The sequence below is a fragment of the Rana temporaria genome, chromosome 5 (assembly GCF_905171775.1).
Source record: "Rana temporaria chromosome 5, aRanTem1.1, whole genome shotgun sequence".
NCBI classification, from domain to species: Eukaryota; Metazoa; Chordata; class Amphibia; order Anura; family Ranidae; genus Rana; species Rana temporaria.
The window spans coordinates 23,262,360-23,276,489 of NC_053493.1; the positions used below are offsets into that span (position 1 = coordinate 23,262,360).

General features: G+C 45.5%; 1 protein-coding gene and 1 long non-coding RNA gene across 2 annotated transcripts in view; one reads left to right on the forward strand and one right to left on the reverse strand.

Moving 5' to 3' along the window:
* The window catches only part of LOC120939862, a 101,602-nt gene extending 96,063 nt beyond the window's left edge, over window positions 1–5,539 (forward strand). The window contains exon 2 of the long non-coding RNA XR_005749374.1: window positions 5,250–5,539. This is a non-coding gene — a long non-coding RNA (uncharacterized LOC120939862). The remainder of the gene's footprint in view (window positions 1–5,249) is intronic.
* Window positions 1–12,527, reverse strand: part of LOC120939861 (adseverin-like) — a 109,019-nt gene extending 96,492 nt beyond the window's left edge. The window contains exons 1-3 of the mRNA XM_040352264.1: window positions 12,246–12,527; window positions 7,555–7,709; window positions 5,248–5,409 (exon numbers count right to left, since the gene is read on the reverse strand). Coding sequence (XP_040208198.1) covers window positions 5,248–5,409; window positions 7,555–7,709; window positions 12,246–12,438 — 510 coding nt within the window. The 5' untranslated portion in view covers window positions 12,439–12,527. The remainder of the gene's footprint in view (window positions 1–5,247; window positions 5,410–7,554; window positions 7,710–12,245) is intronic.
* Between the last annotated feature and the right edge of the window lie 1,603 nt (window positions 12,528–14,130).

Below are 14,130 nucleotides of genomic sequence, written 5' to 3' on the forward strand. Positions count from 1 at the left end.
CCACCGAACCAGATCATGGAGAGATTCTTTCTGCACCCTGTGAGGGTTTCAAGCTAGGAGCCTTCCCATTGGGCTGTTGTAACTTTAAGCCGTTCCTTTAGTACAAGTTTGCCAATTGTAACCATACTCAGTGTGCTCTCTGCCACCGCACCACGCCGCACCACGCCGCACAGACCCACAGGTTAAGTTACTCAGTCACATCGATACAATTTCCATGGAGTAGGTCGAGGCAGATACTGGTTAGTCAAGAGTAGTGTTGCTCACAAATATTCGCATTGCAAATATTCGTTACGAATATGGCATATTCGAATATTCGCGAATAACTCGAATTTCGCGGCCAATATTCGCTATTCCGAATATTCATATTTTTTAAATTTTATTTTTAAAACAGATCACATCCTAGTGATCTCCATCGACGTCTAAAAGCATTGCTGGTATGATTAGAGACCCTGGGCCGAGTAGCTAAGCTGAGGCGATCCTTTTAAGTTGCCGAATATTCGCAATCGCGAATATTCGATTTCCGAATATTCACAAATACTTTCTCCGCCCTTCTTTTGCATCAGAGCCAATCAGAGTTCTCCTACCACAGTTGTCATAGGAGAGAGTGGAGTGTTTCTGTGCGTTTTTTCAGTTTATCACATCTTCAAAGAATTTTCCATCTTTTGTCCCGTGTCATCATCATTTGCATTTCACCTCTTTAATGAGAATAATAACTGTTTAACATAAAGACATTTAAGAGATGTCAACGTAAACGGTTTACTTGTATTTTCCAAATCTATGGTTATTCAATATTTATTAAACTAATCAATATACAAATTGGTCAAAGTAAACCCTCAAATCTATATAATAATGTATTTATTTTATTAACCACTTCGCGACCTCCTCATGTACATATACGTCAGCAGAATGGCACGCACAGGCACATGTACGTACCTGTACGTCCTCTGCTAGACGTGGGTGTGGGGTCCGATCGGGACCCCCCCCGGTACATGCGGAGGTCGGGTCCGCTCGGGGAGCGATCCGGAACGACGGCGCGGCTATTCGTTTATAGCCGCTCCGTCGCGATCGCTCCCCGGAGCTGAAGAACGGGGAGAGCCGTGTGTAAACACGGCTTCCCCGTGCTTCACTGTGTCGGCGCATCGATCGCGTCATTCCCTTTATAGGGAAGACACGATCGATGACGTCATTCCTACAGCCACACCCCCCTACACTAGTAAACACACACAAAGTAAACCCTAACTCCTACAGCGCCCCCTGTGGTTAACTCCCAAACTGCAACTGTCATTTTCACAATAAACAATGCAATTTAAATGCATTTTTTGCTGTGAAAATGACAATTGTCCCAAAAATGTGTCAAAATTGTCCGAAGTGTCCGCCATAATGTCGCAGTCATGAAAAAAAATCGCTGATCGCCGCCATTAGTAGTAAAAAAAAAAAAAAATGCAAAAAAACTATCCCCTATTTTGTAAACGCTATAAATTTTGCGCAAACCAACCGATAAACGATTATTGCGATTTTTTTTACCAAAAATAGGTAGAAGAATACGTATCGGCCTAAACTGAGGAAAAAAAAATTTTTTATATATGTTTTTGGGGGATATTTATTACAGCAAAAAGTAAAAAATATTGAATTTTTTTCAAAATTGTCGCTCTATTTTTGTTTATAGCGCAAAAAATAAAAACCGCAGAGGTGATCAAATACCACCAAAAGAAAGCTCTATTTGTGGGGTAAAAAGGACGCCAATTTTGTTTGGGAGCCACATCGCACGACCGCGCAATTGTCTGTTAAAGCGACGCAGTCCCGAACTGTAAAAACCCCTTGGGTCTTTAGGCAGCAATATGGTCCGGGGCTTAAGTGGTTAATACCTTGTTAGTTGCAGGGTCCATTACGTAAAACCACACTTTTTCCAAAGGGCAGGTGAAATTTAATGTTTCAAAATTTCGCAATCAATTTCGCATTCGCATTAGCGAAATTTCGCAATCAGTTTCGCATTCGCATTAGCGAAATTTCGCAAAATTTTTTTTTTGATAAAATATCACGAATATTCGATTTTAGCGAATATTTCACGAATATTCGGCTATATATTCGTGATATATCGCAAAATCGAATATGGCGTATTCCGCTCAACACTAGTCAAGAGCATGATGGTAATTGTAAAACCAAAAAAAGTTTTACAAAAGAAAAATGTATACAATGTAATTCCGGGATTAAAGGGTATAGTAGATTACCTTTAAAAAAAAAAAAAAGAGTATGGTAGACCAATATAAAAGTAAAGTGTCAGCTACGAAAAACCATAGAAGACCTGATGAAGGGTCAATGAAATTCTAAATATGGACCTCAAGTTCTTCCTGCTAACAAAACCTGATAAACCATCTTGCGCTAAATACATAATATAAATACACATCTCATTTCATGGTATCAGGAAGTCTGGGACATAATCCAAACAGATGAATAAAACCTGTCCCAGCTTCCTAGTACAATGGTGACAGGGTCATTTCACAAACGTTTAACCCATTCCATCTTGGGCACATTCTATGGTGATCGGATTAAGGTGACTGAGTTAACTGTGTCAAAGCACATTATTCCAAACGCACACATTCCTGAAGGCAGGGCTGGACTGGGACAAAAATTTGGCCCTTGACTTCATCCAGACTGGCCCACTTTGACAGGTCTCTCCCATGGCGGCCAAACAACGCCCGCACCCCCCCCCCCTCGGCCACTAGCCGTTCTACTTTATTAGAGTAGAACGGCTGGTACTGGTACTCTTATAGGCAGTACCAGTGGGGAAGCTAGACATTATTTCACCCGGGGCAAAAAATCAGTTTGGTGCCCCCCCTTATGGGACAAGATTAGGCAGAAGTGAGAAACTCCCAGGCCATCGCTGTTAAATCAGCTGTCTGTCCCCTCCCCCATGCTCCTCTGTCCCCCCTGCTCCTCTGGTCCTCCCCCTGCTTCTTTGTCCCCCCAGGTGAGCGCTGCAGAGAGGGAGAGGAGGTGAGCACTGCGGGAAGGGAGAGACAGAGGGGTGGAGGGGGGGCGGCGGTCCGCTGTCACTGAAGCCGGCCCACTGAGCCATCGGCCCACCGGGAAACTCCCTGTAGTCCCAATGGCCAGTCCATCCCCGCCTGAAGGTGGCTGTAAACGTAAGTGGCTGCTGCAGTGACCACCGTCTGGAAACTGAAGACATTCAAAGCGAGACGTATGTCAGCAGCGCACTGTGTGGCTATAAATGCTGGGGTGTGTTCTGACTCTTATTGAATCTGAGGAAGCAAATTGCATGAGTGGTAAAATACCTTGAACATTACAGAACAAGTCCAGTTGAGTATGACTACAAGCTTGTTGAAGGAAGCTTTTAGACCCGACTTTCTCACTCTTTTTACCACGGAGGAAACTTGAATCCTCTCTTAAAGCGGGAGTCCACCCAATTAGTTTTTTTTTCTCTTTTCCCCTTAGATGAATGTTCGTTTTGTCTAGGGGAATCGGCTAGTTGTTTTAAAATATGAGCAGTACTTACCGTTTACGAGATGCATCTTCTCCGTCGCTTCCGGGTATGGGTCTTCGGGAGCGGGCGTTCCTTCTTGATTGACAGTCTTCCGAGAGGCTTCCGACGGTCGCATCCATCGCGTCACTCGTAGCCGAAAGAAGCCGAACGTCGGTGCGGCTCTATACTGCGCCTGCGTACCGACGTTCGGCTTCTTTCGGAAAATCGTGACGCGATGGATGCGACCGTCGGAAGCCTCTCGGAAGACTGTCAATCAAGAAGGAACGCCCAGTCCCGCAGCCCATACCCGGAAGCGACGGAGAAGATGCATCTCGTAAATGGTAAGTACAGCTCATATTTTAAAACAACTAGCCGATTCCCCTAGCCAAAACGAGCAGGAATCTAAGGGGAAAATGTGTTCTCTATGGGTGAACCTCCGCTTTAAGTCTTAAGGAACCTCTGTCAACACTTAATATTCTTATAGCCCAAGGCCGGTGGCAGTGTGTCCATAAAGGGCACAGGAATAGATAGAGTCATGCATTGCATGACTCTATCTATGGTTGCCGCTTCCGCCCCCTTATCTAGGTGTCCGGCCCCTTGTCGGGCACCGGGCATCTGAATTACAGTGACGGGGGTGTTTTGGAAACGCCTGATTAGAGCCGTGGGCACAGTAGCGGCAAAAGATGGGCACACTGGCAGCAATTTATTGGGCACAGTAGCAGCAATTGATGGGGCACAGTAGCGGCAGTTGATGGGCAAGTAACGGCAATTGATGGGCACAGTGGCAGCAATTAATGGGGCACAGTGGCAGCAATTGATGGGGCACAGTGGCAGCAATTGATGGGCACACTGGCAGCAATTGATAGGGAACAGTAGTGGCAATAGATGGGCACAGTGGCACCAACTGATGGCCACACTGGCAGCAATTGATGGGTACAGTAGCTGAATTTGATGGCACAGTGGGGTCAATTTATGGGCACAGTGGCTGCGTTTGATGGGCACAGTGGCTGCGCTTGATGGGCACAGTGGCTGCATTTGATGGGGCACAGTAGCGGCAGTTGATGGGTAAGTAACGGCAATTGATGGGCACAGTGGCAGCAATTAATGGGGCACAGTGTTAGCAATTGATGTGGCACAGTGGCTGCAATTGATGGGCACACTGGCAGCAATTGATGGGGAACAGTAGTGGCAATAGATGGGCACACTGGCACCAATTGATGGCCACACTGGCAGCAATTGATGGGTACAGTAGCTGCATTTGATGGCACAGTGGCGTCAATTTATGGGCACAGTGGCTGCATTTGATGGGCACAGTGGCTGCGCTTGATGGGCACAGTGGCTGCGTTTGATGGGCACAGTTTTTTCAGTTTGTTTGCGCCCCCCAAACATTTTGAGCACCAGCCGCCACTGCCCAAGGCACATTAGCGTAGTGGTCAATTGGAAGAATGCCTCTTAAACTGGTGGTCAGTGGAAAGAATGCTCCTTACATTGGTGGTCATTGGGAAGTTTCATTAGCAGTTTCCAGTCGAGTCATATACAATTTCTATTTAAAGTTGCTATTCAAAGGAAATTGTACTAAGCGCAACAAAAATACACTCTAGAATAGTAACGTTAGACCAAATGAAGTATTTATACTCTTATGGAATCACCTTTTGGTGCCCAAAAAGCGGAGCTACCCTTTAAAACAGAAATTGTAAACTTTGGAATGATATTTAAACTTGCCACATATCTCCGTTTTAATTATTTTGATATGTCTGTCTACTCACAGCTCCAACATCAATGATAAAGCAGTCCCCGGTATTAAAGCTGGACCAACTGAATGGCACCTCTGTAGCTCGGATCACCCTGCGACCTTTAACATGTAGAAGTCTCTTAGCGGAAAGATCATTGGTGACCACATGGGTGAAGCCAGAGGCCACCCCACCTGCCTAAAAAAAACAAAAAAACAACATTAGTGCATTTTACTCAATTATTTTCACAGTCATGACAAATTTTCCTGCCCTCTGAGAAAGGAACCTATATAGTCAACCTCCACTGATTAAAGAATTGCAAAGATAAGGCCGTGGTCCAATATTCACTCTTCTTTCCACATTTATTGGGAAATTATTAAAATGACTGCATACAGATAGCTGGATTCACGTAGATGAGCCTAACGTTAGGTAGGCGTAGCGTATCTCATATACGCTACGCCGCTGTATTCACAAAGCACTTGCGTCCTAAGTTACGGCGGTGTAGCGTAAATGTGCCGGCCTAAGCACGCCTAATTCAAATTGTGAAGAGGTGGGCGTGTTTTATGCTAATGAATCGTGACCCGACGTGATTGACGTTTTGAACGAACGGCGCATGCGCCGTCCGTGGACATATCCCAGTGCGCATGCTCCAAATTACGCCGCAAAGACTTATTGGTTTTGATGTGAATGTAAATTACGCCCAGCCCCATTCACAAACGACTTACTCAAACGACGTAAAAATGTAAAAATTTGACGCGGTTCCGACGTCCATACTTAACATTGGCTGCGCCATCTTTTTGGTGGAATAACTTTAGGCCTGAAAACGCCTTACGTAAATGGCGTATCTTTACTGCGACGGGCAAGCGTACGTTCGTGAATAGGCTTATCTCGCTGATTTATGCATTCTAGGCGTAAATCAGCGTACACGCCCCTAGTGGCCGGCGCAAATAGACAGCTAAGATATGACTGTGCAGGTGGTCGTATCTTAGCTAGATTTAAGTGTATCTCAATTTGAGAATACACTTAAATTTACGACGGCGCAGATTCAGAGTTACAACGGCGTATCTACTGATACGCCGGCGTAACTCTCTCTGAATCTGGCTAAGAGTTATCTTCACCCAAATCCAAACTTTCTCAACGCGTTTCATTACTCCTGGCTTGGTGAGCAAACCAGGAGTGATGAAATATGTCAAGGACGTTTGGATTTGGGTAAAACCCTTCTAAACTATCCAAACCCCCAAAAAAAGGGTTGGGCAATGTTCAGATTTACAGTATGGTATGAATAAAGTCAAAACTATTTTAATGGTTGTGACAGGGGTCACTTTGGGTGGGGGGTTTATGGAACTCAGCTTACCTTGAAGAGCTCTTCCCCGACCCCTCTTATGTGTAAATCGCCCTGTGTCTCTAATAGGGGCACAGGGTGAATGAGAACCTCGCTTTGATCTGTGCTAGTCAGACTCAATCTTGTGTGTGTATATATATATATATATATATATACATACACACACACACATATACATTATGGGCCGGATTCTTGAAACACTTACGCCGACGTATCTACAGATACGCCGAGTAAGTGCACGGATGCGCCGTCGTATCTATGCGCCTGAGTCTTCAAGCATGATACGCCTGAAATTTGGCTTCATACGACCGACTTAAGTTTCCTACGCCGTCGTATCTTGGGGCACACATTTACACTGGCCGAAAGGGGCGCTTCCATTGATTTACGCGCCGAATATGTAAATGACCGAGATATGCTTATTCACGAACTTACTTGCGCCCGTCGCTGTAATATACACCGTTTACGTAAGGCGTACGTCCGGCGTAAAGTTATTCCACCTAAAGGAGGCGCATCCCATGCAAAGGTATGGATGACGGAACAGCCGTCGAATTTTACGTCGTTTACGTAGGACTTCGTGAATAGGGCTGGGCGTAGCTTATGTCACGTCGTAGGCAGTGATTCGACGTATCTTATGAAGTATTTTAGACATGATTCTGAGCATGCGCTCTGGGATGCGTCCATGGTACGGCGCATGCGCCGTTCGTTCGGACCATCATTGGCATGATCATTTGCATGGATCACGCCCACCGTTCACCTACTTTGAATTAGGCGGGCTTACGCCGAATACTTTACGTTAAGTTAGCGCAACGTAGGGAGCGAGTGCTTTGTGAATACTGTTCTTGCCTCTCTATGTTACGTTGGCGTAGCGCATATGAGATGCGCTACGCCGGCAGAAAGATGCGCGGCTATACGAGAATCCGGCCCTTAATAAATAAATATATTAAATAATAAATATATATATATATTTATTGGACTGGATTGTCTATTAATTTATGTCATACCTGATATTTTATTCCATTTCTAAAGTAGCCAAGAAACATGTTGCTTTCATAACCTTGAAGTTCCCGATACTGGACTGCATATCCACCAAGATGGTCATCCATCTGTACGGTAAAAATGGCTGCTGCTGTGCTCTCATCCTGGGTGCATTCGCTGCCTAAATTACATGAAGACATAAGAATATCAATATTTGGATCATTTAATATAATAGCTTGATCAATCAACCAATTTGATTATTATTATATATTTTTTTACCAATAACAGTTTCTGGTTGCTCTGAACAAAAGTGACTTTCAACTGATCCCACCTTCCTTATATCAGGCCCATGGGCACAGTAATAGCTGGGAACTAAGCAAGCAACATATAAAAGTTATTGTGTGGCCAGGCTATGGGCATTAAAGGAGTTGATCTGCTAAGTTACTTTCCTGGCGCCAATCCATGGCAGCATTTGTGTGGTAGTACGCTGCCATGGATTGGTGCCAGGAAAGAAATATGACAGTAAGAATTGACACAATCTTCAATTTTTGAGATAATTGCATGAAGCCTGGAGAACAGATCTACGGCATCCGGAAAGCCTGTGGCGGACCTCGGCGCATAGTTATGCCGGGGTAGCGTATCGAATATACGCTACGCCGACGTAGCGCAGAGCAGCGAGCACAGTATTCACAAAGCACTTGCTCCCAACGTTGCGCCGGCTTAACGTAAATTTGACGGCGTAAGCCCGCCTAATTCAAAGTAGGTGGAAATGGGCGTGATACATTTAAATTAAGTGTGACCCCATCCAAATGATGGGCCGAACGAACGGAATCACGTCGAAAATACTCCATAAGATATGTCGAATCACTGCCTATGACGTGACGTAACCTACGCCCAGCCCTATTCACGTACTACTACGTAAACGACGTAAAATACGACGGCTGTTCCCTGGTCCATACCTTAACATGACTTACCCCTGCTTTATGAGGCTTAACTTTACGCCGGACGTAAACCTTACGTAAACCATGTATATGAATGCGTCGGGCGCAAGTACGTTTTTGTGAATCGGCGTATTTCCCTCATTTGCATATTCGAATCGTAAATCAATGGAAGCGCCCCTTGCGGCCAGCGTAAATATGCGCCGACGATACGACGGCGTAGGAAACTTACGTTGGTCGGATGAAGCCTAATTTCAGGTGTATCTAGTTCTATGGGCACGGCGCAAAGATACGACGGCGCACATTGACACTTACGCGGCGTATCTCGAGATACGTTGGCGTAAGTGCTATGAGAATCCGTTCCTGTATCTTTAGTAATTTAGGGGATCACTCAAACTTTCTGGAAGAGCCTCATGGTGTGGCTAATGTGCACATTGCTGGGGACTGGGAACACAGCATGTGCAATAAGTATGCGTAGACACTTTAGAACAGCGGTAAAAATAAATTGCCTGTAATTATAAATGCCCCACTAATGGCTCCATTTAGTAAAACTCCGACTTTCATTCAGCTTGGGCACCGCTGTAACCAATGAACTGCCGGAGTCCCAGCTCTACTATACCACATTGATCATAGCGTACACCTCCATTCATAAACCATCTTGCGTTCTATCCATAAAATATGAGGCTATCTATGATTGGAGGAGAACACCCATCACCTCCTCCAATCACAGAATGCCTTGCATTGTGTGAAAAGAGCGCAAGAAGTTTTGTGAATGAAGAAGATGTACAGCGAGTGAGCTGCTATGATGAGTGTAGTAGAGCTGAGCCTGTAACATCTGTGTCAGAAGAACAGCGGTTACAGTGGTGCCAGGGCTAAATGAGAATAAGCCCCCGTTCACACCTAGGCGTATATACGCCTGTAGTGCGACGCCGCTGCAGCCCCGAGACGCCAGAGGGATGATTTAACATGCACCTCTATGGAAATGGTTCACATCTTCACGCCGAATGCCGAACGCCGTACGCCTGCCGCCTGAAAAAAAGTCCGGACCTTTTTTTCAGGCGGCTTTCGGCGTTCGGCATAGGAGATGTGAACCATCTCCATAGAGGGGGTGAAGGCTGCATTCACAATCGCAGCGTTTTGTCGCCGCAAATCGCGGTACAAAACGCCGCTATTTGTCGCCGCAATTCGCGGGACAAAACGCCGCGATTTTGTACGCCGAGGTGTGAATGGAACTTCCCCTTTATAGTGCCGTCGTACGTGTTGTACGTCACCGCGCTTTGCTAGATAATTTTTTTTTTCACAATCGTGTGTAGGCAAGGCCGTTTTAACGATCAGGTTGAAAAAAACGTTGTTTTTTCTAGACCATTAAATATGTCATTTTTTTACAACCCAAAAACGGTCGTGTGTATGCGGCATCACATTGACTGAGGGGACATAGAAGAAGTGAGGAGGGTCTAGCCAGGACTAACTAACTAGCATTAAAGTGGGACAGAACAAGTCCCCTTGCACAGGGGGGTGTCTATCTGCTGTACTTCCCTCCTGGAAATTTGGGACCCTATGTGTTCAGGGATGCCCAGAAGGCAGAAGACCTGCATACCAGGCATTTGTCCCTGAATGCATAGGGCCCTAGATGCGTGTACCCAAGTTCAGCCCCATCCAGCCTCAGCCTGCCATTGGCTTTGACAGACTGTAGGCAGCATGGCTGGATGCTGCATGTGTGCCTCTTGGGTGCACCAAAACACCATGAGGGATGCACAGCTGGTAGAAAGCCCTGTGTGCAAGGCTCTTTAAAGATTTATTCCACCGTTTAATTTGAGTTTGACATTCCTGAACTAAACAACAATGGCATAGAATTATAGAAGATGACAGAAGAAAAGGGCGAACTACTCTGTTGAGTCTGGACTAAGGAGATTGCTCTTTGGCTGGTTGGTCCTGGACTAAGGAGGTTGTTCCTTGGTTGGTTAGTCCTGAATTAAGAAAGTTGTTTTTTGATTGGTTGGTCCTGGACTAAAGAGGATGCTCCTTGGTTGGTGCTGAACTAAGGAGGTTGCTCCATAGTTGGGTTGTCCTGGACTAAGGAGGTTGCTCCTTGGTTGGTCCTGGAGTAAGGAGGTTGCTCCTTGGTTGGCTAGTCCTGGACCAAGGAGATTGCTCCTTGCTTGGTTTGTCCTGGACTAAGGAGTTTTCTCCTTGGTTGGTTGGTCCTTGACTAAGGAGTTTACTCATTGGTTGGTGGGTCCTGGACTAGGGAGGTCGCTCCTTGGTTGGCTAGTCTTGGACTAAGGAGGTGGCTCCTTGGTTGGTTGATCCTAGACTAAGGAGGTTGCTTCTTGGTTGGCTAGTCCTAGATCAAGGAGGTTGCTCCTTGGTTGGTTGATCCTAGATTAAGGAGGTTTCTTCTTGCTTGGCTAGTCCTAGATCAAGGAAGTTGCTCCTTAGTTGGTTGTTCCTAGACTAAGGAGGTTGCTTCTTGATTGGCTTGTCCTAGATCAAGGAGGTTGCTCCTTGGTTGGTTGATCCTAGATTAAGGAGGTTTCTTCTTGCTTGGCTAGTCCTAGATCAAGGAAGTTGCTCCTTGGTTGGTTGTTCCTAGACTAAGGAGGTTGCTTCTTGATTGGCTTGTCCTAGATCAAGGAGGTTGCTCCTTGGTTGGTTGATCCTAGACTAAGGAGGTTGCTTCTTGCTTGGCTAGTCCTAGATCAAGGAGGTTTCTGCTTGGTTGGTTGATCCTAGACTAAGGCAGTTGCTTCTTGGTTGGCTCTGAGATGTCAGAGTCCCAGGCTGTTCCTGCCTCACCATTTCTTTGGCATTGATCCCAACCTCCTTATACAGCAACCAGCTTTGCTAGAGGCTTCTCCAGCTGACCACTGCACATTGGTTTGATTATGCATGCGGAAGTTGGTACAAAACACTATGGAATTTTCTTCATAGTTTACCTAATGGCACACAGCGGATTTTAATGTAATTGGATGATCTCGGACTAGGATAGCTTGTTGCATTGCCCTTGATGAAGCTCAAAGAGCGAAACATGTCGGGCCTCCCCCAACAGGTTCCTCTGCTACTTTTTTAAGTCGCTAATACCATCAATGAGACCATCCATGTCTTGTATTTTGTTTTATGCTAAATCTATGTATGAATAAATTATTACTTTTGTATTTATCTTATTGTTTTGGATCTACTTTTCTACTACCAACACCGTTAAAATCCCAGGGTTTGTTACCCGCTCCCAAAAATTTTTCTTTTTTCTGTTTATACCGGGATGTGGTGTTATTGATTTGAGTATCTGTGCCTCATTTATCTATTTTCTTGGTTGGCTAGTTCTGGATCAAGGAGGTTTCTGCTTGGTTGGTTGATCCTAGACTAAGGCGGTTGCTTCTTGGTTGGCTAGTTCTGGATCAAGGAGGTTGCTCCTTGGTTGGTTTGTCCTGGACTAAGGGGGCTGCTCCTTGGTTGTTGATCTACCAAAGGTCACACGAATTTAATTTCAGAAATAGATAATAGCAATAATGTCATATTGCCAACAACAACTCAAAAACATGTTGTACTAGAGAAAGAGGTAAAATAGTGAGCAGAAAAAAATTACATAAAGACAAGTCTTTTGTATCAACTATGAAACAGCTTAAAACTAGAAATGTTACAGCGTTCTGAAGACGCTAAGGACCACAACATAGGAGAAACAGGGCCAAATGTGGCCCAAAAAAACACCAGTTTGCAAGTACCAGTTGCCTTGACTGAACTCAGCAATGGCATCTACGCCAATTTTTTTTTCTGAAACTTACCCAACCAGAAATGCAGATTGTAGAGTTTATACAGCGTCATGTCCACCGTATTTAGTATTATATAGGCATCACCCACAAAGAAGCTGCCATGGAGAGCCTCTGGGACTTCAGCCAATTCCATCTTCTCGATCCTCCAGATCTGGCGGCCAGTTTTTTTGCCGGCCTTTTCGAATTCCTTGTGTTTCAGGCCCATGGTTGGATTATTTTACCAGTGGGACCAGCTCAGCACCCGAGACGTGTATACAGCTGTGTTTATGAGATGTAGAGATTTCTCTTACATGATGCACTGATATAGTGAGAGATGACGGAGGTGTGTCATTCTTTTATTACACCTGGAGCGTATCACTTCTTTTCATAATACTGAAAGTTGTAGCACATTCCTCCAAGGCAAAGACTGATGTGCAAAGTACAACAACCTACACAAACACTCCATCTTCCTTGATCAATAAAACTGTCATCAGTACCGGGACAGCCCAGACTTTGTAAGATTTGTCCCATGACAATGACCTTAGCTTCTCATTTTGACCCGCCATAAATACTGTAAATGTCTCCTCTGTGTTTTATCAGGTTTCCTTTTTAGTAATGTAACCGTAAATCTGAACTGAATGACGTTTAACTTTCTAAAGCACAGAGTATCATTAAAAAAAAAAAAAAGCATAATTTGTTCCAAAAACATGCTTGTAATCCAAAGCACTTGTATATCAAAGCAGTTTTTTTACAGGGTATAAAAGAAAAGAGAGGCACCTCTAAGGCCCCGTACACATGACCGAACATGTCTGCTGAAACTGGTCCACGGACCAGTTTCAGCAGACTTGTTCAGTCGTGTGTACGGCCGATCGGACAGGATTCCAGCGTACATTTGTCCGCCAGACCGTTTTCGAGCGGACAAATGTTTCTAAACATGTTTAGAAACATGCCCGCTGGAATCCTGTCCGTCGGACATGTTCGGTCGTCTGTACAGACTTACCGTACATGTCCGAGCGGCCGCCATCTCTCGCATGCGTCAAATGACTTTGAGGCATGCATGGAAGCATTGAACTTCCAGGGCCGCGCACGTCGCCGCGGCCTCGTCACCGCGTATCGTGTAGGCACGGATTTCTGTATGATGGTGTGTACAGCCATCATACAGAAATCTCCGGGCGGGCATGTCCGCTGAAAACGGTCCGGCGGACCGTTTTCATCGGACATGTTTGCCCATGTGTACAAGGCATAAATGTAGCAATAAGTTGCTAAATGTTGTACCTTCATTAAATGTAACCATATTGCTACACTTAGAGGCTCCTCTCTTCTTTTTTATACTCAGTTGTGACATGACGCTACTCTTATATCAAGTCATCACTTGTATACAGTGGTGGCTGGTGCTCAAAATTTGGGGGGGGGGGTGCAAACAAACAGAAAAAAAACATCAATTGCAGCCTCACTGTGCCCATCAATTGCCGCCACTGTGCCCATCAATTGCTGCCACTGTGCCCATCAAACGCAGCCACTGTGCCATAAAATTGTCGCCACTGCGCCATTCCATCAAACGCAGCCACTGTGCCATGCCATCAAACGCAGCCACTGTGCCCATCAATTGTCGCCACTGTGTCGTGCCATCAAATGCAGCCACTGTGCCATCAATTGTTGCCACTGTGCCCATCAATTGTCGCCACTGTGCCATGCCATCAATTGTCGCCACTGTGCCATGCCATTGTCGCAACTGTGCCCATCAATTGTCGCCACTGTGCCATGCCAAACGCAGTCACTGTGCCATCAATTGTCGCCACTGTGCCATGCCAAACGCAGCCACTGTGCCATGCCATTGTCACCACTGTGCCAATCAATTGTCGCCACTGTGCCATGCCATTGTCGCCACTGTGCCCATCAATTGCTGCCACTGTGCCCA